The sequence below is a fragment of the Perognathus longimembris genome, chromosome 10 (assembly GCF_023159225.1).
Source record: "Perognathus longimembris pacificus isolate PPM17 chromosome 10, ASM2315922v1, whole genome shotgun sequence".
NCBI lineage: Eukaryota > Metazoa > Chordata > Mammalia > Rodentia > Heteromyidae > Perognathus > Perognathus longimembris.
This window is the reverse complement of record NC_063170.1, coordinates 29,042,299-29,070,110: the sequence shown is the minus strand read 5'-3', so window position 1 is coordinate 29,070,110 and position 27,812 is coordinate 29,042,299. Positions and strand designations below refer to the sequence as shown.

The 27,812-nt window shown below is 38.5% G+C and overlaps 1 protein-coding gene and 2 pseudogenes across 3 annotated transcripts in view; 1 reads left to right on the top strand and 2 right to left on the bottom strand.

Moving 5' to 3' along the window:
• Positions 1–27,812, bottom strand: part of C10H16orf87 (chromosome 10 C16orf87 homolog) — a 59,785-nt gene that overhangs the window by 24,437 nt on the left and 7,536 nt on the right. For all 3 annotated transcript variants that reach the window (XM_048355686.1, XM_048355685.1, XM_048355684.1), the window contains exons 2-3: positions 25,828–25,924; positions 4,258–4,440 (exon numbers count right to left, since the gene is read on the bottom strand). In XM_048355686.1, the coding sequence (XP_048211643.1) occupies positions 4,258–4,440; positions 25,828–25,924 (280 nt within the window). The remainder of the gene's footprint in view (positions 1–4,257; positions 4,441–25,827; positions 25,925–27,812) is intronic.
• On the bottom strand, positions 2,359–2,477 carry LOC125358889 (annotated as a pseudogene).
• LOC125358353 lies at positions 14,502–15,248 on the top strand (annotated as a pseudogene).

Here is a 27,812-nt window from a genome sequence, read left to right as displayed (position 1 = left end):
CGGTTTGATTCCCCAGCACCCCATATACAGAAAATGGCCAGAAGTGGCGCTGCAGCTCAAGTGGCAGAGTGCTAGCCTTGAGCAAAAAGAAGCCAGGGACAGTGCTCAGGCCCGGAGTCCAAGGCCCAGGACTGGCAAAAAAAAAAAAAAAAAAAAAAAAAAAAATATATATATATATATATATATATATATATATATATATCCTATATGCTGGGGCATTGGTGGCTCACACCTGCAATCCTAATTGTTCAGGGAACTGAGATCTGATGATCAATGTTCAAAGCCAGCCTGGGCAGGAAAGTCCCTGAAACTCTTATCTCCAAATAACTACAAAAAAAAAAAAAAATATCTGGAAATGAAGCTGTGGCTCATTGGCAGAGAACTAGCCTTGAGTACCAATGCTCAGGAACAGAACCCCAGGATCTAAGTTCAAACACCAAAATAAAATAAAATAGGGGCTGGGCATATAGCCTAGTGGCAAGAGTGCCTGCCTCAGATACACGAGGCCCTAGGTTCGATTCCCCAGCACCACATATACAGAAAACGGCCAGAAGCGGCGCTGTGGCTCAAGTGGCAGAGTGCTAGCCTTGAGCGGGAAGAAGCCAGGGACAGTGCTCAGGCCCTGAGTCCAAGGCCCAGGACTGGCCAAAAAAAAAAAATAATAAATAAATAAAATAAAATAAAAATTCTAAAAGCAGGCACTTGGTGGCTCACATCTATAGTCAGCTACTCAGGAGGTTGAAATTTGAGATCACCATATAAAGCCAGCCTGGGCAGGAAAGTTCATGAGACTCTTACCTCCAATTAACTACCAAAAAGATGGAAGTGGAGCCCAAGGTTGGTAGAACACCAGCTCTAGACAAAATAAAAAGCTCAAGGACAGAGCCCAGGCCTGGAGTTCAAAGCCCTAGTACCAACATTAAAACAAACAAAAAACCTATAATAAACTGAAAATGTCTAAACAATATTTACTAACAAATGCTTTTATAAGGAATAATAAAATAAAAGTACAAGTCTGTATATTTCCGCAAACAAAAAATGGTCTGTTTTCTTCTCAGTTCTGTCACTTATATGCCTTTTTACTTCTTCATTTATGTTGATGTTTCTTTATCCAGTTTCCCTTCTACATTGTTGACACAGACTTTTCTAGTAATCTCATTATTAAAGAAGCACATTGAAATTAAGCAAGTAACTCTCAGGAAGAGTAAAACAGTGAAACTAAAGGAATTAAAGAGTAGCCAATTACAGTCTTTGTAAAATGCAGTTAATTATGAAATAACTTTATTCCTTTAATCAACACAATAGCTAAATTTCCTCTAAGCATACTAAACATATTCAAATAAAACTAACAAATCATAGAAGACTGATGAACAGATAGAAAATTCTGTGTCTCAAGTATCAAAAATTTATAGTTATATAGAAAGCACTGAAGTACCTAAGACTATCTGAAAAAATGTAATTTGCTAATAACTATTGGATTCTACTTCCCCTCCGCTTGGGGGGGGGGGGGGGAAGGGGCTTGGGAGCGATGGCCACATGTAGCCCTCAGTAGCGTGTGGTCACAGGGTGCCCCAAACCCGCCAAGGAAGACATGGATGCATGGGCCCCTGGAGAAAACCTCTAGGGCTTCTGTTTATTCAAATGAGGAGCCCCCCAGATATACCCCCGAGGGCGGGCACAAGAGAGGGATTGCAGATTGGTCACAGAGGGCTGTCCATCAAGTGATGTAAGGGGACCTCCTTTGGGGGTGGAGGCCCAGCCCCCCAAGGATGGGCCCCTGGGGTACCCCTCCATTATACACATGCTTGCCCCAGGAGCAGGGCTTCTCTTCCTGTTAAAGGCGGGAAGGGGAGGGGCAGGCCAAAGTCAGCTGTGGCCCCTTAAAGGCACAGCTGACCCCAACAAGTAACGTAAGAAATTATAAATATATTTCACTTAAGATAAAATTATTGACAGAGGTTTCTAAATTATGAAGAAGCAGCTAGACACCGGTGGCTCATGTTTGTAAGCCTAGCTACTCGGGAGGCTGAGATCTGAGGCTCAAGGTTCAAAGCCAGCCCAGGCGGGAAAGGCCATGAGACTCTTATCTCCAATTAACCACCTAAAAGCAGGAAGTGGCATGATGGCTCAAAATGGTAGAGCGCTAGCAATTCAGCACAGAAGCTCAGACACAGCACTCAGGTCCCCAAGTTCAAACCCCATGACTGACCAAAAAAAAAAAAAAGTTTTTCCAATAATTACCAGCATGATAGGCTCAAGTTTTACGACAGTCTCAATTTTAACTTTTACATCAACTTTATTTCTGAGACAACTTGCATGTGCATCATTACCCCCATCATGTCAAACTATTGTAGAAACCATATTCCTTCTTACATATACCAAAACTCATATTCAACAATGAGTTCTAGGTTGCAAAAGAGGATTTACTGTTTGCACCTGTAAGTCTTTGTTACAAATTAAAGACACACACAAGAGCTACACATTCTCAACTTTTAAAAGTATATAGTACTTAAATATATTCTCCTTACTCTTTCATATATTAAAATTTTCCATGATAAAAAAATTTGGAGTCTCATTTGGAGTTCTCATTTCCTGCATGGAAAGAAAGAAATGTTTCTCTCATTTTCTATTCCTTGCTACTTAATGCTGTTGCATACTAAAATAAATCCTTGTTAAAACTTTCACCTTGTGAAATACCTCTCAAAAGTAGGGCTCAAGAACCTGCAGTTATTCATGGAAGCTAGGAAAGTGAGGGAAGCCTTCACTACACTGTGATGACAAAAACAGATGAGACTGAACTAGGAGCTGAGCCCCACAACAATCTTTTTTTTTTCCCCTTTAATTAGTATCTAGCTTCCTGAAATAGACTAACTCCTCAGCTCCCCTTAAAAGTCAATGTGAGAGTGGACCAAGTTCTCTGCCCTAAGACTTGACTTTTATATATGAATATCAGCAAGAAACAAAAAAAAAAAAAAAGAAAAACACATGAAAAGAACATAGCTTTGGTTTCAGGATACACAAACGCACAAGAGAAAAATCAAGCAATGGAAGAGAAAATACACCATTATTTTATAATAAATATACTCACTTTACCCACAATTTCTCATGTAAACATAACAATTAAAAAAGTAAAACCATTACTTGGGAAAATTTTAAGATACATAAAGATAAAAACAAGTTATTAGTAGATATACTCCTTCATAAAGATAAGACCAGTAAAGAAAAAATACACTTAAGATCTAAAAGAGTTCATCTGCCACATACCTGTGGCTCACACCTGTAATCCTAGCCATTAAGGAGGCTGAGATCTGAAATCAAGGTTTGAAGCTGGCATTACAGGAAAGTAAATGAAACTCTTAACTCCAATTAAGCAAAAAAGTGGTACTGTGGCTCAAGTGATAGAGTCTCAACAAAGAGTTCTCGGTTGCAAAAGAGGATTTACTGTTTGCACCTGTAAGTCTTTGTTACAAAAAAGCAGAAAGCTAAGAGAACAAGGCCTTAAGGTTCAAGTCCTAGTACTAGTACAAAAAAAAAAAAAAAGCCCAAAACAAAAAAGAATGCACCTGAACTATTAAAAAACTACTCAATCTAGGGTATATGGAAATCTCCCAATAAGCAATTTAAAAATAGCTACCAAAAAGAATTTAAATAGTAAAGTTTTGTTTTTTTTTTTTTAACTCACAGTGTAGCAGTTTGAAGTAAGTCTTAACAGAATTTGGACCTTTCTTTAAAAAAAATACAATAATTTCAAAAGATGACATATACAATCATTTTAGTGAGTGTCATCAAAGAATTACCTCTAAAAACTACAACTATCAGTCTACAGCAAAGCAGATTTTACCCTTGAGTTTTCCAGTAAGAATTTCTGGAGTGACTGGAGATTGAACCCAGGATTCTGAGTTTGCTAGATATGCTTGCTGGATTGTAAGCACTTGACTCACACCTCTAGTTCTACTTTTTGATGGTGATTTGGAGATGGAAATCTAAGGAAAAAAAATTTTTTTTTTGCCTGAACTGGCTCTGAACCTCAAGCCTATGAATCTCAGCCTCTTGAGGAGCTAGGACTACAGGCACAAGTACCAAGTTTGTTGGCTTGTTTTTAACTTAGCATCTACCACAAAGAAAATACTTTAAAACTAAAGTTGAGTTTTGACTTTTAAGTTCAAGACTTCAATGCCTCCTACCTTTACTGCTATCTAATTAATAATCTCTGATTGATTTAAGACTTGAAAAAAAGCTAAAAGGATTTATTCATACCTCTTTCTTCCTCATGTTTTTTGGCAGATGCACTTTTAGGTCTTCCTCTTCCTCGTCTGATATGATCTGAATGGCTGTTACTTCGAGACCTCTTTCTGTTTTCTAAATCTTTATTTACTGTAGAATTTATCTTCTCTCTCCTAACTCTCTCTGTTCGCCTCCTCTTGGCCTCATGCTTGTTTTCTGTATGGACAAATAAAAGTGATATATTTTAGGGCTTATCAAGAACTGCTTGCCCAAGTTCTCATTGTTTTCCTTTTACTTTCTAAATAGTATGTTTCCTGGAATAGTTTATAAAACTACAGCCATGTATATGTTCCCACACTCATATAGAAAAACAACAGAATTCAGTCACGTAATACATGAAGAAGGAGGAATCTTGGCAAAGAAGTTTATTCATCTGACAGCTTTAATTTCATTCCATACAAGTTAAGCAATTTCACAGCAACCTTTCTTGCCTTTTAACTCCTATTTCCAAACATAAAATGGTGAAATATTAGAAAAAGAAAACAAAAAACTCATGCATTTTTATTTCCTTTCTGAATTTCATAATGAAATGTCAAATTTGCACAAGAAAAACTGACCTTAGGCATAGAATATTAAAGTTACAATGAAAGTGAAAGAGAATGTCTAGATTTTTTATAACATTGAGTAGTTTTCACTTAAGCCATAAATAATAATTGACATAAGAGAATGTTGTTATATAACTGCAGTACCAATAGAAGGACTTTACAAGAAGCTACCCTCCTCTAAACAAACCAAAATGATGTAGAGAAACAAAAATTTTAAAACAGCAACAAAACTAATAATACTTATGTTTTCAAGAGCAAAAAACAGAATTACCTCAATGCCTAAAATCACACAAGTAAAAGGACAAAAGAAATAGGAAAATCTGTATCCCCAAAATGAAAGCAAATAATCTGAAAGGATATAAAATAAATCTAGCAGGCTACTGTAAAAAAATAAGAGTAAGCCAGCTACAGTGGCTTATGACTATAATCCAAACTATTCAGGAGGCTGATATATGAAGATCCCAACTCAAAGCTGGGCTAGGCAGGTGAGTCCATGAGACTCTTATCTCCAATTAGCCACCAAACAAACAACACACACACACCACCACCACAGAAATGGAGCTGTAGCACAAGTGGTAGAGTACCAACCTTGATAAAAAAAACTGCTCAAGGGCATTGCCCAGGCCCTCAGTTCAAGACTCAATACTGACATAAAAAATGCCGGTCCCGTACCTTGAACTCAAGGCCTGGGCTCTGGCCCTGACCTTTTTGCTCAATACTAGTTCTCTACCACTGGAGCCACAACTCCACTTCAGGCTTTTTTTTTTGGTAGTTTTTTTTTTTTTTGGAAATAAGAATGTCACAGACTTTCCTACCCAGATGGCTTCAAACTGCAATCCTCATATCTTAGCTAGAGTGAGCCAATGGCACCGGGCTTATTGTATTCTTAAAGAAGTGGTTAATTTTATCAGGTCTCAAGATATCAAAAAGAGATCTGCACTTCCATGTTTATCGCTGCACAATTCACAATAGCCAAAATATGGGAACAACCCCGATGCCCCTCTACAAATGAATGGATCCAAAAAATATGGTACCTGTACACAATGGAATACTACATAGCGTTTAGAAATGGGGAAATATTGATATTCACAGGGAAATGGTCAGAACTTGAACAAATAATGTTGAGCGAGACAAGCCTAGAACACAGAAAACAAAGGGGCATGATCTCCTTGATATATGACTGTTAAGGTGGGTGTGGAGGAGACAGTAGAGAACAGTTCTGCAAAACAAAAAACTTCTTGTCAAATGGTATTTCTCACAGGTTTGGGTCAGCGACCTTACATTATGTAACTAAAACCAAACAACTACTCAACATATAAAGGTCAAAAATAGACCTCTCAGTGGATCACAATAGCTCAAAAGCTATGTATGTATGATTATACAAGACAAGGATAAGCAAACTCTATTGTTGACGTTATATTTAAAGTCCTAGGTGAATTTCCTTTGGCGTATGCCATGTGGCTACTGTATATGTTTTTGGTACACTGTGTATTGTATATATGTCTACCTGATCTAGGGAAGGGAAAGAAAAACAGGGTATAAGATATCACAAGAAATGTACACATTGCCCTTATTATGTAACTGTACCCCTTTTGCACAACACCTTGTCAAAAAAATTAATAAATAAATTAATTTAAAAAAAGAATTAGTTAATTTTAAGTCTGAGATTCAACATACACTAGATGGTAGATTATGTTATTAACCCAGACAATCCAATCAGAGGCTTGTTAGAAGACCTAGGGTCTAACTTGAAGAGGCTCCCACTGACCATAATAGAACAATAACTATACAATCTGAAATATATCATATATTTTCAAGTCCCAAGTACACGATACTGAAAGTATAAACTACTTGGCCATAATAGAAAGATACTAAAACAAAACATTTTGAACACTTGAAGAGTAAAGCACGTTTCCTGTTTTTTCTATTTCAAACTGTCCCATTCATTCAGTAACCAAAGAGAAGATGAACAGGATACCAAGTCTTAAGTCTTCCTCCTATAACTAACCAGACTTCACATTACACAATTACAAGCATGTGCAAAGTCTCCTATGCTTATTTTTAATCAGTTATTGAACATATATATGGTTAAAGTAACTACAAGTGACTAGCTTATAAGCCTGGTAAGATTCTCTTTAAATTGAATACAAATAATTCCTCCAACAACTCTTCTTGGCTTTATTAGAGATGTCACATGATATTAATAAATAAGGAAGGAATAAAAGCTGGGTGCCATTGACTCACGTTTGTAATCCTAATTAGAGACTGAAATCTAAGGATCGACATTCAAAACCACCCCACGCAGTAAAGTCTGTGAGACTCTTTATCCAATTAACTACAAATGCAGAAGTAGAGTTGTGGTTCAAGTGGTAGAGTATCAGCCTTGAGTGGAAAACCTCAGGGACAAGGCCAAGATCAAGTTCAAGCCCCAATACACACACACACAAAAAAAAAAACAACAAAAAAAGGAATAACAGTATCAGAATTTTCTAATTGATCACCAGTAAGAAAAAAAACAACAAAACCGTAGTTATGAAACTTAACAGGCACTTCACTTTTTAAAATCTCAGAGCAGCTCTAAAAAAAATTCAACTAAGAGGGGCTGTGGGCCATGTGAGTCCTTGCCTAAGAATCTTGAGGACCTCATCTTTGATGTTTTCTCTTCCCCTAGGTGCTTCTTCAGTTTTCTTATGTTAAAGCCCCAGGCTACCCAACAGCTCTCTTCACTGTAACCATTGCTTTCTTTTAACCTTTATAGTTCACAGCATTAAATATTATTGCTATGATAGCTCCAAAGCTTGTGCCCTGAAATTCCTGTCTTGTATTTCAAATATCAAAAACAAATTTGAGGTCAAGCACTGGTGGCTCATGTCTGTAATCCTAGCTACTCAGGAGGCTGTGATCTGAGGACTGCAGTTCGAAGCCAGCTGGGGCAGGAAAGGCTGTGAGACTCCTATCTCTAATTAACCACCAGAAAACCAGAAGTGGCACTGTGGCTCAGAGTAGTAGAGTGCTATAACTTTGAAAAAAAGAGCTCAGGGACAGTACCCAGGCACCAACAAGCCCCATGACGGACAAAAAAGACAAATTTGATTCTCCCTCATCTGTTTCTCTTCCAACTTTCATCATAATTAGCAAATAACACCAAGCAGTTGCACAAGCCAAATAACATCATTTGTGACTCATCTTGCTTCTTATACTGGCACTACTTCAACAACATATCCATAATCTCCTCATTTCTCTTTATCAAACTCATTCTCCTAACCAAACCCTTGACTCTAAGCAGTCAATATTATCTATTTTTAAAAAGGGGACTGGGAATATGTCCTTGGACCGGGAGTATGGCCTAGTGGTAGAGTGCTTGCCTCGCATATATGAAACCCCAGGTTTGATTCCTCAGCGCCACATATATAGAAAAAGCCAGAAGTGGTGCTGTGGCTCAAGTGGTAGAGTGCTAGCCTTGAGCAAAAAGAAGCCAGGGACAATGCTCAGGCTCTGAGTTCCAAGCCCTCAGGACTGGCCAAAATCAAAACAAAAAATAAAAAAGGTTATATAGCTTCTCTTCATTAATGGTTTTCATTATCTTTAATAATGAGAAGACTTTCATTAAACTGTCACAGTGCATAGAATAAAATCTAAACTCCTTATCAAAGACCACAGTTCTCATGGGACCCCTGAGTCCTCTTCCTAGAGGTCTCTCCATGAGACAGGTCTTTCTCACCTCTGTGCTTTCCTGTGTTATATAGGATAACAGCTACATGCATCCAGATTCAGCCACTGGTCAAGATGGAATCTAACACTTAAAAAAGACTATGATTCTGCTGCAGAAGAAAAATAAAAACCCATCTTAAAATTCATAAGGAATTAACTGAAAAAATACAATATTAGAAACCTCATACTTCCTTTCTTGTAAAATTTACAACAAAGAAATAGTCAAAACAGTCAAAATAGTATAATACTGACAAAGAAAAAGTAATGGAAGGACGGCTGGCTGTTCAATAGTAGAGCACTTGTCTCATAGGTTTGAGGCACTGAGTTCAAACATTAGTACCATCACAAAAGAAAAAAAAGACTCATGTACACAGCCAAACCGTAGCAAGATATCACTTTATAATAAAGAAAAAAATTTAACAAAAATAGAAAATAACAAGTGTTGGTGAGAATGTGGAGAAGTTGGAATTCTAGGTACTTCTGATAGAAATGTAAAATGGTATAGCTGCTATAGAAAATAGTATGGTGATTCTAATAAAAATTATGAATAGAACTATCCTATGATTCAGCAATTCTATTTCTAGGTATATATTTGAAAAAAATGAAAGCACAGTCTTGAATAGATAAAGTATACATCCATGTTCACAGCACTACCTGTAGTAGGCAAAAAGTGAATGCAACCTGTGTCTATCAATGAGTGAATAAATGTGTTATAATACATATAACAGAGCATTATTCAACCTTTAAAAAGGAATTTTCTAATGTATGCTTTTTTATTTTTATTTTTTTGCCAGTCCTGGGGCTTGGACTCAGGGCCTGAGTACTTTCCCTGGCTTCTTTTTGCTCAAGGCTAGCACTCTACCACTTAAGCCACAGCGCCCCTTCTGGCCATTTCCTGTATATGTGGTGCTGGGGAATTGAACCCAGGGCTTCATGTATAGGAGGCAATCACTCTTGCCACTAGGCTATATCCCCAGCCCTAATGTATGCTTTAATACAGAAGAACCATAAGGTATAACACTAAGTGAAATAAGTGAGATACCAAAGGACTGATATTGTATTCCATTAATATTAGGTACCTAAAGTAATTAAATACAAATACACAAAAAGCAAAGTAATGGCTATCTGACAAAAAGGGGAGACAAAATGGGGAACTACCATGTCACAGGTTTCAGTTTGGAAATAGTTCTAGAGGTGGATGGTAGTTACAGTTAAGTACAGAATATAAATATAAACTTAGTGCCACTGAACTATACACTAAAAATGGTTAACATTAAAATAGCCAATTGTATGTTATATATATTAAAATAAAAACAAATTAAAATACAAGCCAGGCACAGGTGGCTGACACCTGTAATCTTAGCTATTCTGAGGACTGAGGTTCAAGCAGGAAAGTCCATAAAACTATTATCTTCAATTAACCATCAAAAAGCCAGAAGTGGCTCAAGTAATAGAAGTGTGCAAGAAAGCTCAGAGACAGCCTCAGGGCCTGAACTCAGGTTCAAGACCTAGAACAGTGAAAAACACAAGATTCTATGGGGGGTGGGGGATGGGGGAACCAACTAGAAATTAAGATAGACTGGTAAAATTACAGTGCTAAAAATAAGCCACATAATGAACATGTCTAATGACATGATGACAATCTAGAAAGGAAAATCAAAATTTCCTGGAACAAAGCAAAAAGACAAAAGTATATAACAAAAAGAAGAGAAATGAAGGTACAAGAAGACTTTAATATACCGGTGACATAACTGTTAATCTAGCATACAACCTCAAGATGCCTTGCAGTTAAAAGTGCCCAGGAAACATAACCCAGACCAATGACATGTTATTTAAACTAGTAAGGTTTCCCAAAAGTTTCTGTTCCCTCAAGGGGATAGACACTACTGATTGACACGTTCCTTCATCCATCTACCTTCTCTCTTCTTCCTATTTGGAATGCTTAGGGGATACCTTGAGATCCAACAGTTTCAGCTTACAATAAAGAAGAAAGCTACATCTCAGGATTGAAGAGCCTTGGTCCTTCATTTTTCTTCACTAAACATCCGGAGTAAATTATCTGGCCAAACAGTGTGAATTTCTTTAATGTAATCCTAATCCAATAAGCACACAAGAATAACAAAAGAAAAAGAAAAAAAAAGATTAAATATTGCTCTAAATGGAAAATTTGAGCTTTCAGATGCTAAGGACAACCCTTATTATTATTATTTTTTAAAGAACCCATGGCCTCATATAGACAAGTCTTCCATTGTGCTAGCTACACCCCAAACCCTGCATGCCAAGGAAGAATGATAACATGAAAATGTAAAGGCAGGACTTCCGGGAAGACGGCAGAGGAGAAGCAGAGCCCTAGTTGAGCTGCCTCTGACATCACAGTTTTCCCACCCCATAGAAACTTTTACTCCTAGAAAGACAGCCAAAGTAAATTAAAACAGTACAGGGAGTCTGGCCAGAAAGGAAAAATCAACTTTGCTGGTCTGAAAACACAAATCTGAGCTCCGGGCGGCATCCCGCCAACACGCCAGTGCCGGCGCCAGCACAGCGACCCGGCACTCCGCGCGGCTAAAGAGCACACAGTGTAGACCAGGGAGAAATCCTCCAGACAGCACATGCGGATCGCAGGCTGAGAACGGATGGGCCGAAACCACAGAGAAAGCGTGAGTACCCCACGAAAGACATTCTCACTCGCGCCCACAGAGCAGCTTCTGGGAGGTAGCCCTTCCCCTACTGCCAGAGCAAAGTGCCATTGTTGACACCGACATAGGGTTAGACCAGACTGGAACTAAAGCAGGCCTGGGGAAAGCATGGACAAAGGAGCCATCTTTGAAAAGGGCAAGAAGGACCAATCAGTGAGAGCCAGCTCCGTCCAGGAGAACGCCCCCTGCCCAGGCAGGAGGCTCATCCAGGGCCGTGGCTTAGCCAGAATTTCTAAATTTAAAGCGAAAGCGGCGAGCAACTACTGGAGGCACGGAACCACCAGACGGGGGAACAAACAGTTCCCAAGACAGATAAACGGACCCATCACAGAGGAAGCGCAATTCCCAGCCCGAAACGGAGCTGAATTCCATAGCCACCTCCGCCCAAGAGGCTGCTCAGCCCAGGAGGGAGGAACCTCCCCCAAGCAAGCAACTCTCAGCCAGGTAAACCAGGCCAGAGGCAGCCCGCCCTGCTGAGTCCACAGCCTATTCAAAGCCAGGCATTAAAAGCAGCGGCCCCACAGCAGACGGAGGAGCCATGGTTCCCAAGACTGTTCACGTCCCCATCTACAGAGGACGCCCAAGGCCTACCTGCAAGCTGTGTGAACCACAGAGACTCAGGATTTCACTAACAGGGGAGGAGGGTCAGAGCAGATCCACCCCCTGCAAACTGAAAGCAAGTCAAACCAGCCAAGCAGCAAAATAGACTGCAGAGCATTGCAAGGAAACCAGGGAGTAGAAAGCACACCCGAACAAGGAAGACTCCATTATTTTTTTCTTCTCAAACATTTTTTAAGCTTTTTAAAATTTTTTAAAAATATTTTTCACTTCGAAAACGTCATTGGTTTTTTTTGTTTTCCATTTTTACCTGTTTGTTTTATCAAGTTTTTTTTTTTGGGGGGGGGGTTGTTCGTTTTTCTGTGGTTTTTTTCCTTTTTATTTTTTTTTTTAATAATTTTTCTGTTTTGTGCATCTGTCTTCCAGTATTTTTTTTATTTTTCTCTTTGCATTCCCTTTCTTTAAAAGTTACTTTCCTATGAATAACACCTCCACTCTTTTCTGCTAACTCTTCATTGTCTATCATTTTAAACTTGTTCTTTCTACTGATTCTACTTTCTTTTTTTTTTTTTTGCCAGTCCTGGGCCTTGGACTCAGGGCCTGAGCACTGTCCCTGGCTTCTTTTTGCTCAAGGCTAGCACTCTGCCACTTGAGCCACAGCACCACTTCTGGCCGTTTTCTGTATATGTGGTGCTGGGGAATTGAACCCAGGGCCTCATGTATATGAGGCAAGCACTCTTGCCACTAGGCCATATCCCCAGCCCCCTGATGCTACTCTTCTCCACATTTCCACGTCACTGAAACTAAACCAAAACCACCCCCCCCATACATTTTACTCTACTCTCTTTACTTCCTCTAACTTAACCCTCCTGACTTACTTCCAGGACCTCCAGATTCTACTGACTCCTGGTTATTGGATAGAGGGTATCCCTGCTTAATCCGAGTGAATCAAAGGTGTTCATAGAGAAAGCCAGTCCTAAAAGAACTGAATATAAGAACAAGAATTGCTCATAGGGTGGTAACAGTAAATAAGTAACTACTGAATACAGGGCTCAGGATCGGTTGTTATACTGAAACTGTATTCTTTAGGAACACCAAATCTAATTTTATATACAGGTATACAAGGTATCTGTAAGATTTACACAACATTGCTTGGTAAAGTCTGCTTTGGGTCTTAAATGCAGGTGCTCACAGGTGCCTGTAGATTGGCATTCCCAATCCAAATGGGCAGAAAAAACACAAGAAAGATGGCAAACAATGGAGTCTTATCTCCCACTCAAAACAAGCAGGAAGCAGAGCAGTCAATCAAAGACATAGAAGAAAACCCTCAAAATGCTCTACAAAGTCTACTTACTGATAAACATGATAAATGAAAAGCTTGAATCAATACAGCAATCCTTCCATAAAGTAATAGACGACTTTGTGGCCTCAACAAATAGAAAGATAAATGAAATTCAAGAGTCAATGAAAAGATAGCTACCCAGTTAAAAGATTTGAGAGACAGCGTTATATCACTGTTGCAACTACTGTCAACGTGCTATGTGTAACTGTAGCTTCTATTATTTTTTATTTTTGGCCAGTCCTGGGCCTTGGACTCAGGGCCTGAGCACTGTCCCTGGCTTCTTCCCGCTCAAGGCTAGCACTCTGCCACTTGAGCCACAGCACCGCTTCTGGCCGTTTTCTGTATATGTGGTGCTGGGGAATCGAACCTAGGGCCTCGTGTATCCGAGGCAGGCACTCTTGCCACTAGGCTATATCCCCAGCCCCGTAGCTTCTATTATTGATGATCCTCTTGTATCCCCTTCCTGTGGTTGTACCTACACTATCTCTGTATCTCATCTGAGTATATTGGAAGTCATGTATACTGGTAAACAGTGGAATATAGGGTAAAAATACAAACAACTACAAAAGCAATACTTGCAAAACTGTTTGGTATAAATGAACTGAACAACTCATGGGGGGAAAGGGAGAGGGGGGAGGGAGGAGTAAGGGACGAGGTAACAAACAGTACAAGAAATGTATCCAATGCCTAATGTATGAAACTCTAACCTCTCTGTACATCAGTTTGATAATAAAAATTTGACAAAAAAATGTAAAGGCAATACAGACATTTTCCAAAATGCAAGGCAAGGACACTGAAAACATTTTTCAGTATGAACAAATGTATGAAACAACTGAAGGAAACAATTTCTGAGAAATTTGTTCCAAAAATAAACACACGGATTTATTTTTTAATTTGTTATAGAAGAATGGATTATTTTGGAAGAACAAAGTTAAAAAATCCTAGTGACAAAAATATGTGATCTAAAAACGATATCTTCTTACACTTTAGTCTTTTGAGATGAGGATCTAACTACATAGTCCAGGCTGGCTTCAAGTTGCTACGTTAGCACAAGGTGCCCTTACACTGTCAATCCTACCTCAGCCTCTGGGATGCTGGGATCCTTATTTTTTTCTTAACTGATTTTTTTCATTCTTAGACTTCTTTTGCATACCGGCCTTTGCCATTAACTTATCTTAAAGAATAATTTGAAAAGTTTAAAAGTGAGGGAGGTTATTTAACCTGAAATATATGGTTAGAGATATACAGTTAAAGTACTTGTAAGGTTTATTAAAGTAGGTAGCAGATGAACGAGAACACCATGCACTATTCAGGCAAGAGAGAAAAGATTATTCCCAAACTGCTGGCCTGTGGCAGAGATGATGCATGGCCAGAAGAAGGTACTAACAGTAAATTCTAAGTTTTACAGACTTAATTTTTTTCTTACCCTAAGAGGTCATCTTTAGCAAACTAGTATCACATTAAAACTTGTTTACTTTTTATTCAACGGGTTTTATTTTAAAAATTTAGAAAGGAATGAGCATGTGACAAAGGCTTGCAGGGGACTCTGTCTTTGGATCAAGTACCGTGGGGATATTCTGGCAGCCAAGAAGCCCAGATGTGCAAGACTGATCCTATGATAGAAAGGGGTTCATCAAGGTGAATGACCTAAAGGGGTTCCTGTACAAAAATTTACCAAGTGTAGAAGGATACTATGTTATTGTTATATCAGATAAGAGACAAATGCCTAAATCAAAGTGGCCAATAATGCTCCTAGGCATGCTTTGTGACTTGGTTTCTTTTCTGCTTTTGCCCATGCAACAGACCAAGGTAGCAAAATTGTTCTTTCAAGGAGTAAAAGCATCATCTGTTATTATAACGCCTACCAGGTGGTTCAATTCAATAGTTTATCCCTGGTGGTGAGTTTCACGGCCTCCAGCAATGCCAACACAGGACTGTCAGCCCAGAAAAGGAATTTGCTTCCATTATTTGAAGAATTGATCAAAGTTCTGGATGTTTCTTAATCTGATGGTGGTTTTGATTTACACATTATTTTGTCATAACAACACATCAATCTAGCTATCTTTACACTACAATACTTTTCTTTACGTACTTAAGAAAGGACCTCTTATACCAAAGAAATAGATTACAGATATAATTTATAGCCAAATCAAGTACTACATTTTTGTTGTAAGGTCTTTTGTTACAGAGATCTGGAGATTTCATAGAAATGGTTCAGTCTGTCACAGCTCTAGTGGAGTTAGTGTAGTCACTACATATGAACAGGATTCTATTCAGTGGATCAGAATCAAAATAGTGCATTGAGGCTGGGGATATGGCCTAGTGGCAAGAGTGCTTGCCTCTAATATATGAAGCCCTGGGTTCGATTCCCCAGCACCACATATACAGAAAACGGCCAGAAGTGGTGCTGTGGCTCAAGTGGCAGAGTGCTAGCCTTGAGCAAAAAGAAGCCAGGGACAGTGCTCAGGCCCTGAGTCTAAGCCCCAGAACTGGCAAAAAAAAAAAAAAAAAAATAGTGCACTGAGCCCTAGGCTCCCAGGACTCCTCGGGTAAAGCAGATCCTTTTACTGAGAATAATAAAGAAGACAGATTTTTCTTCCATTGTGTTTTCTTTGCATTGAGTGTGAGGAAGATAAGATGGTTTAGTAACGGTAACAAAATCAGTACAATCACTAATATAGCAAAAGCTTAATGCTTGCCCTAACACTGCTTAACTAACCACATATTTGATTAGGTAACTATTACATACAGAAGGTTTGGTCCACTACACAATATTTGACAATTTTGACAACCACAATGTTCCTTTAATTCCTCTTTTATTAAAAGTATTTTTTTCTGGCAGTCATTAAGTGTTGAGGCTCATGACTACTATAATCCAAGAACTTAAGAAAACAGGCCATTTGCTAAAACAAGGGCACTGTTTCCTAAGATCCCCAAAAGAAAGAAATTCCACCAAACTGACCATTTTACGTTTAATTTCAAGGCTACCTGTCCCCCTCCTCTTCCCTTATTTTGTAATGCTGAAGATGAAACCTAGGGTCTTTGCATGGAAAGCAATCACTCTTATCAGTGAGTAAGCTACATCCCAACCCTTCAAAGCTACTGTATATGTGTGTACACACTGGTTCAAGGCCTTGAACTCAGGCCAGCCACCATCCCTGAGCTTTTTTGCACAAAGCTAACACTCTACCACTTGAACAGCTCCCCTTCTAGATTTGGTGGTTAATTGGAAGTATCTTGGACTTTTCTCCCTGGGCTGGCTTTAAATCATGATTCTCAGATTTCAGCCTCCTAAGTATCTAGGACACCCAGCTCGAGGCTACTTTTTAAACTCTCAAGCATCCAATTAATTACTAAATGAAAAAAAAGATGGTAAAAAGATCTCTATTTCCAAAAGATAAAAGATTTAATATACTCCTATCTGTCTTGTAAAGTGTCAAAGAACAATTAATTGCCTAGAATTCTAGGATTTTGTTGTTTTTTGGCCAGTCCTGGGTCTTGGACTTGAGGCCTAAGCACTGTCCTGGCTTCTTTTTGCTCAAGGCTAGCACTCTGCTGAGGAATCAAACCCAGGGCTTCATGTATATGAGGCAAGCACTCTTGCCACTAGGTCATATTCCCAGCCCCATTGAGTTCTAGTTTCTTAAAACATGTAACATCCACACATGTATACAATGTCTTCTAATTAAATTTACCCTTTTCTATCATACTTACTCTACAACTTCTTCTCAAACTAATTTCAATAGGTTTGACTGCTCTATTTTCACACATGTAAACAAATTACTTCAAATATATTTACCCTCATTCACTTCTCCCTCATTAGATTAACCCTTTCTCCTAGGCACACCTTCCCCCATAGAGCCTGTTTTTTGTGTCACTACTTCAGTGTGTAAATTGTACCAAAGCACTTCACTATGGCATTTTAGACATGTATATTTTTTTGCTCCAAATAACTCTCTATTGCTTTCTCTTCCCCTCCCCTGAGTTTCCTACTATAACAGCTTGAGATTCTTTATACCATCTTCATACATAGTTGTAATATACTCCGAAATTATTCACTATGAACATTGAGTGTTTCTTAATATAGCTGTATTGGTAACACTATCACTTTTCTTTCACCAAAACTAACTTTAAACTGTTTAAAAATTCCTTAGTTTTCTAGAAAAGATTGCTTATTTTCCACTAGGTTAAGTTGAACATATGTTTTAAAAAAAATTTTGGGTACCAGTGTTTGAACTCAGAGCCTTGAGTTTCTGTTTGGTTTTTTTTTTTTTGCTGACAGCTGGCACTTAAAATTCTTTACATTTTTTATCAGAATGAGGACAGAAAGAATGATATTCCATTCGACTGCACCTCTCTGATCATTACTAAAAGTGACTCACTTTCAGATATGTATTAACAATTTTTTATATAAATTCTAACTTTCCCTTTTACTAAAATGGTCTAGAACACAAATATAACAATCATAAGCACTTGAAGCATAGTGACCTACAAAGTGTACTACTCTCATTTAACATTATGATGAAAACTCTCAATAAACAAAGGAAGGCTAGACCTCAAACACAATAAAGGATGTATATGACAAACCCACAGTCCACCATCACACTGAATGAGGAAAAAAAAGTGTTTCCTCTAAATCTGTAATAAGAAAAGATGATACCTAGAAACACCTGTTATTTAACATAGTATTAGAAGTCTGAGCAAGAGCAATTATGGAAGAGAAAGATATAGAGGGTCCTGGGAACTGGTGGCTCATGCCTGTAATCCTAGCTATTCAGGAGGCTGAGATCCAAGGATTGTGGTTGCAGGCCAGCCCAGAAAGAAAACCCATAAGAGACTTATCTCTAACCACCAAAAATCTGGTTTGTGGAGCTGTAGCAGGGGGAAAAGAGAGAGAGAGAGAGAGAGAGAGAGAGAGAGAGAGAGAGAGAGAGAGAGAGAGAGAGAGAGAGAATTCCAGCCGGGAAAGGAGGAAGGCAAATAATTCCTGTGTAGTATTTTTTATATAGAAAAACTTCACTGAAAACTGTTATAACAAACAAATTCAATAAAGTTGTAGAATATAAAACCAACATACAAAAACAGCAGTATTTTGAAATACCATTGACAAATTTGCTGAAAAAGAAATTGAAGTAAGGTCAGTTCTGGCCAGCCCCATCTTGGCCACATGTGAATTGTGGGGTGTGAATTGCATCTTGTCTTGATGTGCCTGAATTTCTAGAGGAAGGGAAGTCCCACCCCCAGGTGATGGGTGTTCCTGAATTCCTAGACAGAGGTGGACACTTGGCCTATAGGTTACTGAACAGGTCAGTCCAGTGCCTGGGACTGGGAGCTTCCTGTGACACTGACCCCTGACCTGACCCTATTTAGGCACAGACCAGCTCAGGCACCATTACATGTCGCCATGCCACATGTCTCCACGTTCAAATCCTATGTTCTGTCTCCTGGCTCATTTCCAGTCACCATGGCATCCCACTTCAGCTCTCCATTGGAGCTGACTTGGTTCATTCATATTATTTTTGTTCTTTCTTTCTTTCCTCTCTGGTCTGCTTCCTAACTGTGTTAAGGGAAATTGCAGGCTGCATGCCTTTGTAACAACTGGCTGCCTGCAGACTGCTAACGCTCTAATAAAGACACCAAGATTCGATCCTTCAAAATGTAGCTTCTCTGATCATTTACCTTACAACAAAAGCAATCATACTGCATAATTTATACAAAAAAATTAAATCGTTGAAAATAAATTTAACCAAGAAAAAGAACAGGCTCTACAGTAAAATGTCAGCACTTCAAAAAATTGAAGAGGGGGCTGGGAATGTGGCTCAGTGGTAGAGTGCTTGCCTAGCATGCATGAAGCCCTGGGTTCAATTCCTCAGTACTACATAAACAGAAAAAGCCAGAAGTGGCTCTGTGGCTCAAGAGGTAGAGTGCTAGCCTCAATCCTTGAGCAAAAGAAGCTCAGGGGCAGTTCCCAGGCTCAGAGTTCAAGCCCCAGTGCTGGCAAACAAACAAACAAAAAACAAATTGAAGAGGACACACACAAAAAGTGTAAAGACATCTCACATTCACAGATTAGGATATATGGTTAATATCATTAATTTTGACTCACAAAATCACCCAGAGTGATCTACAGATCCAATGTAACTCTCATCAAAATACAGCAGCCAAGCACTGGTAGCTCAGGCCTGTAAATCCTATTGAAGGTTGAAATCTGAGGATCACAGTCTGAAGTCAACCAGACAAGAAAGTCTGATGCTTTTCTCCAATACTACCCCTGCCCCCTAAAAAAACAAAAACAGAAGTGGAGCTCTGGCTCAAGTGGTGCAGTGCTAGCCTTGAGCAAAAAAGCCCAGGGACAGAACCAGGCCCTGAGTCATCGCAGGTCCAGAACTAATTAATTGCATTCTTCATAATATAAAAAAATTATGAAATTCATATGGAGCCACAAAACAGCCTGAATAGACAAAGCAATCCTGAGGAAAAGGGACAAATTTGGAGACATAACCATACTTTGTTTCAAAGCAACTGCTTTTCAACAAAAGTGTGCCAAAAACATGAATGGTAGAAAAAACTGTCTTCAGGACGCTGAAATCTAAAGATCATACATAGTTCAAAGCCAGCCCAGGCAGGAAAGTGCATGAGACTCTTATCTCCAATTAACCACCAGAAAACTGGAAGTGGCACTGTGGCTCAAGGGGTAGAGCACTAGCCTTGTGCTGAAGAGCGCAGGGACGGTGCCCAGGCCCAGAGGTTTTAGTTTGTCACTAGACACCACACTGAAAATGAACTACACAATTTGTAGATAGGCACAGGAGGGAAAAACTGGAATAGCAAATGAAGGGATGACAGTGTCCAAAACTAAATGTATTCATTACCGAACTTATATAACTGTAACTGCTCCACACACCATCTTTATATAACAATTAAAATTTTGAATGACTTCAGTTTGTTTTGTTTTATTGACATCACTAGAGGACTAAGCATATATATCCATCTCCAGCAACCTCTGCTTTAGATTATTTTTCAGAGTCAGCTGGGATCAAGCTGGAATTGAGATTCTCCTACTTACACCTCCTGCATAGCTGAGATGATTACCATGTACTACCATGCCCAGCTTATTTTTTTAAAATTTTTATTGTCAAACTGATGTACAGAGAGATTACAGTTTCATACGTTAGGCATTGGATACATTTCTTCTACGGTTTGTTACCTCCTCCCTCATTCCCCCACCCCCCCTCCCTTTCCCCCCCATGAGTTGTTCAGATCATTTACACCAAACAGTTTTGCAAGTATTGCTTTTGTAGCCGTTTGTCATTTTACCCTGTATCTCTCGATTTTGGTATTCCCTTTCAGTTTTGTAGTTCTAATTCCAGTATACACGGTTTCCAATGTACTCAGATAAGATACAGAGATAGTGCAGGTACAACCACAGCAAGGGGATACAAGAAGATCATCAATAATAGAAGCTATGGTTCCACGTTGAAAGTAGTTACAACAGTGATATAACAGTCGTTTCCATAACATGGATTTCATTTCACTTAGCATCATCTTATGTGTTCATAAGGGTATCGCTATTGGGCTCTTGTGAACCTCTGCAGTGACTTGCCTAAACCTGTGCTAATTATTACCTGTGAGGGAGACAACAGAGTCCATGTTTCTTTGGGTCTGGCTCACTTCACTTAGTATAATTTTTTTCCAAGTCCTTCCATTTGGGGCAATGTCATTTTTTCTGACAGAGGCATAAAATTCCATTGTGTATATGTACCACATTTTCCTGATCCATTCATCTACTGAGGGGCATCTGGGTTGGTTCCAGATTCTCGCTATGACAAATTGTGCTGCGATGAACATTGTTGTGCTGGTGGCTTTAGTGTGTTCTTGTGTGTGGTCTTTTGGGTAGATACCCAAAAGTAGGACTGCTGGGTCATAGGGGAGCTCTGTGTTTAGCCTTCTAAGAAATCTCCATACCGCTTGCCAGAGTGGCTGAACCAGTTCACATTCCCACCAGCAATGAAGTAGGGTTCCCTTTTGGCCACATCCCCTCCAACATTTATTATTGTTAGTTTTCAATGCTGGATATGGGTCTGTTCAGAAGATTTACATATTCATGGTTGAGTTTGGGAATATCAATTTTTTCTAGGAAATCATCCATTTCTTCTAAGTTCTCAAATTTGTTGGCATAAAGGTTTACAAAATAGTCTCTTATTGTGTTCTGAATTTTGGTTGTTTCTGTGGTCATGTTAACTGTTTCATCTCTGATCTTGTTTGAGTGTGCTGCCTTCGTTTTTTGGTAAGGTTTGCTAGGAGTCTATCTTGTTGATTTTTTTCAAAGAACCAACATTTTGTTTTGTTGATTCTTTCGATGTTTTTTTTGTCTCTAACTCATTTAATTCTGACTTGAATTTAATTATTTGCTTCCGTCTATTCACTTGGGGTTTGGCTTGTTGTTCTCTTTCGAGGAGATTAAGGTGCTTTTTCTTAAGTTGTTGAGTTGCTGTTTCTCCAGTTTGTTGGTGTATGCACTCAGAGATATAAATTTTCCTCTGAGTACTGCCTTTGCTGTGTCCCAAAGGAGCTGGCACTTTGTGTATTCATCTTGGTTGAATTCCATAAACAATTGAATTTCTGTTTTAATTTCTTGAATGACCCACTGATGATTCAGCAATGTGTTGTTTAGTGTCTATGAATTGTAGGATTTTCTGTGGTGGCTGTTTGAGTTAAGCTCTAACCTTCTTTGTCTCTTCTTACCATTTTTAGTTTGAAGTCAATTTTGTCTGATACTAGGATTGCAACTCCAGCCTGCTTATGGGGGCCATTTGCTTGGTAGATTTGATTCCAGCCTTTCACTTTTAGAAGATGTTTACTTTTGCTGGATAGATGCATCTCTTGGAGGCAGCAGAAGATGCATCTTGATTTTTGATCCAACTTATGAGCCTATGTCGTTTGATTGGAGAATTAAGTCCATTAATGTTGAGAGTTAAGATTGAGAGATGATCATTTGTTCCTTTCATTATAGCTATCTTGTTAAAAGCTGTTTCTTCCCAATTCTTGATCTAATATTCTGGTTTCCTATTTAGGTTCACTTCTCTGTCCATATTGTGATCCTGATTGTTTTCCCTGTATAGTACATATTTGACGATTTTCTGTAAAGCTGGTTTGGTGGAGATATGTTTCAGGTTTTCCTTACTGTGGAAGACTTTTATTTGACCTTCGGCTATGAATGAGAGTTTAGCGCCCAGCTTATTTTGTTGAGATGGACCTGGATAATGTTTTGCCCAGAATAGTCCCAAACCACAATCCTATCAATCTCTGCCTTCTGAGTAGCTGGGATGTCTCCAAAACGTAGGCAATAAAAGCAAAAACAGACAAATGGAATTGTATCAAACTAAAATACAGATTCACAGAAAACAAAAACATCAATAGACTAGATAACTGAAAGAATGTAATACATTATTTTCAAACTACTGAAGAGATTAATATAAAAAATGCATAAAAAAGGGGCTGGGGATATGGCCTAGTGGCAAGAGAGCTTGCCTCCCATACATGACGCCCTAGGTTCGATTCCCCAGCACCACGTATATGGAAAAACGGCCAGAAGGGGCGCTGTGGCTCAGGTGGCAGAGTGCTAGCCTTGAGCGGGAAGAAGCCAGGGACAGTGCTCAGTCCCTGAGTCCAAGGCCCAGGACTGGCAAAAAAAAAAAAAAAAAAAAATGCATAAAAAATCCAACAGCAAGAAAACAATCTAATTTTTAAAAACAAGTGAATGATCTAAATAGATATTTCTCAAAGGAAAATATCAAATGTCTAATAAGTATATGAAAATATTCAATAAATCGATCATCAGCAAAATACACATATATGTACATAAACACACATATGTATATAAGTAATCACATATATAAAATATGTGTATATAAACATATATGAAGATATATATGTATGCACACATATACCTATATGAATATGTGTGTATTCGAGGAGGCCTCATCTTACCCCAGACTAGAATGGCTATTACCAAAAAATGGCTGTTACAGAAAATGAGGAGTACTAGGATTGTGAGTCTAATAGGCCACAATCAGCTTAACATACAAGAAACTTAGGTATAGTTGCTCAACTGGTAATCCCAGCTACTTGGAAGGTGGAGATCAAAGGATCACTGTTTGAGGTAATCCTGAGTATAAGTGCTTGAGGGCTGGGATGTAGTTCAGCGGCAAAGTGCTTGTCTAGCAAGTGCAATGTCCTGGTTTCAATCCCCAGTACCAAAAAAGAAAAGGAAAAAAAAAGTGCTTCAGGTTCCATCTAAATCAATGTCTGGGTGTAGTAACATGCACCTGCATCCCAAGCTATGGTAAGCACAATGGCTGGGCACAGTGGTACATACTTGTCGTCCCGGTGACAAACAAATCAAGAACCTATCTTGAAAATAGCCGACACATGGGGCTAGGAATATGGCCTAGTGGCAAGAGTGCTTACCTTGTATACATGAAGCCCTGGGTTCGATTCCTCAGCACCACATGTATAGAAAGCGGCCAGAGGTGGCGCTGTGGCTCAAGTAGGCAGAGTGTTAGCCTTGAGCAAAAAGAAGCCAGGGACAGTACTCAGGCCCTGAGTCCAAGCCCCAAAACTGGCAAAAAAAAAAAAAGAAAAGAAAAGAAAATAGCCAACACAAAAGGGTACCAGTGGAGTAAGTGATAGAGCTTCTGCGTCTAGCATTTGGTGTTTTCACCTGTTAATAATAGGTTTTCCTTGATTTTATTATGTCTATCTATCCTTTCTTCATATTCGGGCTCAGTTTAAATGTCACCTCTTCAGAGAGGTCTTCTATGCTAGGACAATACCCAGTTTCAATTTCTTAAGGACTTATCACAATGTAATTATTTTTCCTATTTACCTGTCCATAAGCTACATGAATGCAACGAACCTGATTTCATAACAGTGCCTAGCATCTAGTAAGTAGTAAGTATGTGTTTACAATCAATTTTTTATTTTGAGTCCACTATATAAAGTTCTGATTTTATTAAAAAATAAGTAACAAAACTTCATCATTTAATAAACATACTTGTTGAATAAATCCAATTTGTCTACACTAAGAGAAAAGCAACTAGATAAATATGGTCAAAACAGACAGGAAAACTTTTGGCATTTTTTAAATAAAAGGAAACCTTTTGAAATGTTTTTGGTAGGAGGAAAAAGAGAACGATGAAGCAGTGAGATTGTCTGGAATACATTGTAAACTTATGAGGAAATTTAACAATAAAATCTCTGTATAACTAAAGTAAGCTGTAAAGAAAAGCAACAAGTTCAAACAAAATATTTTTAGAAGCCGGGTACCAGTGGCTCACACCTGTAATCCTGGCTAGTCAGGAGGCTGAGATCTGAGGATCACAGTTCAAAGCTAGTCTGAGAAGAAAAATCTGTAAGACTCTTATCTCCAGAAGTGGTGTTGTGGCCCAAGTGGTAGAGAGCTAACCTTGAGCTGAAGAGCTCAGAGATAGCACCCAGGCCCAGAGGTCAAGCCCTAGAACCAACAGAAAAAATAAAAATAAAAATAAATACATATATACATATATGTATTTTTAAAGATATTCTCAAGCAGGGAGTCATAAAAATTATATTCATATCAAAGTTACATTTTTCCACAATCACCAATTTAAAAAAAAAACTTTCAAGTTGATATTTTGTGAGAGGAAAATAATTAAAATAAAACATATTAGGTGGGTGCCAGTGGTTCAAACCTATAATTCTAGCTAGTCGGGAGACTGAGATCTGAGAATCAGATTATGAAGCCAACTGCTAACAGGAAAGTCTCAGAGACTCTTAGCACCAATTAACCAGAAGTTTGCTGTGGCTCAAAGTGGTAGAGCACTAGTCTTGAAAGAAAAAGCTCAGGAAGATAGTTGTACCAACAAATTGGAACAAGTTTTATGTGCTAATTAGGCTGTTTGAAGCCTACATGTCACAGATAAAATTTTAGAATGGTTAAAAAAAAAGAAAAAAAGAAAAAGCTCAGAGGATAGCACCTAGGCCTTGAGTTCAAACCCCATGACCAATTAAAAAAAAAATATGGGCTGGAGTTGTAGCTCTACCTTGTAGAGTACCAGCTGAACAAACAAGCTGAGCAAGCCCAAAACCCCAGCACCATCAATATACATTGTATATTGCATATGGGTCTACCTGACCTAGACAAGGGATAGAAAAACAGGTTGTAAGATATCACAAGAAATGTACACACTGCCCTACTATGTAACTGCACCCTCTTTGCACAACACCTTGTAAAAAAATTTATGTTCAATTAATAATAAAAATATATATATAATAAAAAAAAAAAGCGGAGTGGTAAGGCATAGCTCAAGAACTACTCTTACCTGGCCTACTGTGAGGAAAGCACTGGGTTAAGTTCAACTCCCCCTACAGCAAAAAGAATAAAAAGGGAAAAAACAGCCACATGCTGGTAGTTCTGGCCTGTAATTCTAACTCAGGAGGCTGAGATCTGAGGACTGCACTTTAAAGTCAGCTCTGGAAGGAAAGCAGTCCTGAGGCTCATTTCCAATTAACTACCAAAAGCCAGAAGTGGAGGTGTGACAAGTGGAAGTTCAGTAACAGGACCAAGCCCTGAGTTCAAGCCTCAGGACCAGCACTCAAAAAAAAAAAAAATGATACAAAAGCTAAAGTTATGTTAAACTTTCACAATTACCTGGAGAAGGTGGTAATTTCTCTGAGTGCCTGGCATTTAAAAGTTTTCTGCTAATAAATATATAGCCACAGGGACATGATTTACACGCAACAGGAACCTGCAGTGAAAAAAACAGAAAACATATTAGTATTTTTCTATCATAAAATTTCTCAGTTTATGTAATCTCTTCAAATGAATAAATGACTTGAGGTAGTAACCACAGATGTACTGAAACTCTGCCTCTTTAAAAGAAATTAGAGACAAAAGAAATGCAAATCAAAACAACATTGAGATTCCATCTCACCCCAGTAAGAATGTCATATATCAAGAAAACTAACAATAACAATTGTTGGAGGGGATGTGGCCAAAAGGGAACCCTACTTCATTGTTGGTGGGAATGTAAACTGGTTCAGCCACTCTGGCAAGCAGTATGGAGATTCCTCAGAAGGCTAAATATAGATCTCCCCTATGACCCCGCAGCCCCACTTCTGGGTATCTATCCAAAAGACCACAAACAAAATCACAGTAATGCCACCAGCACAACAATGTTCATCGCAGCACAATTTGTCATAGCGAGAATCTGGAACCAACCCAAATGCCCCTCAGTAGACGAATGGATCAGGAAAATGTGGTACATATACACAATGGAATTTTATGCCTCTATCAGAAAGAATGGCATTGCCCCATTTGTAAGGAAATGGAAGGACTTGGAAAAAGTTATACTAAGTGAAGTGAGTCAGACCCAAAGAAACATGGACTCTATGGTCTCCCTTATTGGGAATAATTAGTACAGGTTTAGGAAAGTCATAACAAAGCATCACAAGGCCCAATAGCTATACCCTTATGAACACATAAGATGATGCTAAGTGAAATGAACTCCATGTTATGGAGACAATTGTTATATCACAGTTGTAACTACTTTCAACGTCCCATGTGTATATGTAGCTTCTATTATTGATGATGTTCTTGTATCACCTTCCTGTGGTTGTACCTACACTATCTCTGTAATCTTATCTGAGTATATTGGAAACTGTGTATACTGGTATTGGATGCAGGAAATTGAAAGGGAATACCAAATTTGAGAGACACAGGGTAAAAAAAGACTAACAACTCCAAAAGCAATACTTGCAAACTGTTTGGTGTAAGTGAACTGAATACCTGGGGGGGGGGGAAGGGGGAGGAGTGAGGGGGGTATGAGGGACAAGGTAACAAACAGTACAAGAAATGTATCCAATGCCTAACGTATGAAACTGTAACCTCTCTGTACATGTTTGATAATAAAAATTTGAAAAAAAAAGAAATTAGAGACAAATATGATGTATACAAACTCACATTTACCTAATGTGTACAGTATATTTTAATACCTTACTATATTGATATCCTAAGCAATTTTATTCAAGATAAACTTGTGCAGATGTGAGTAAAAACAGAAAACTTCAATAGGATCAGGAGCAGGGAAAGTACACAGGGAAAAATATCTTTCCTAAAATTTTGTTTTATAACAGTTTGTTACATAATAAATTGGAAAAGGGAGAGTAGTTAAGGTGCTAAGAAATCCTAGCATATCATGAGGGCTCAAGTGGAAGAGAATGAAAATGGAGAAAAGATAAATTACACTAGACAGGAAAAGCAAGACTCAAGCCATAACCATTTGTGATAAAGAGGAGACAACCAAAAATAGGTCAGGTTTCTAAGAGAAGATCCTGATATTACTCCTGACACCCCAAAAAACAGAAAGGAAGAAAGAAAAAAATTTAGTCACTAGTTTACAGCGCAAGAGAAGGTACGGTAGAAGTGCAGGAATGATCTCAGACAAAATTCTTTTTTTTTTTCTTGTAAACAAAATATTTGTTAGTTTATAGAGATTGAATTAAAAGAACATATATACCAAACATTTAAAGAGCGATCATTGCTGTGGAGAAATATCAAGAGAGAATGTCCCACCGTGGAAGGTAATATCCTGCCCAAGAGCAACATAAAGCTCAAGAAATCACTTGGAATAGCTC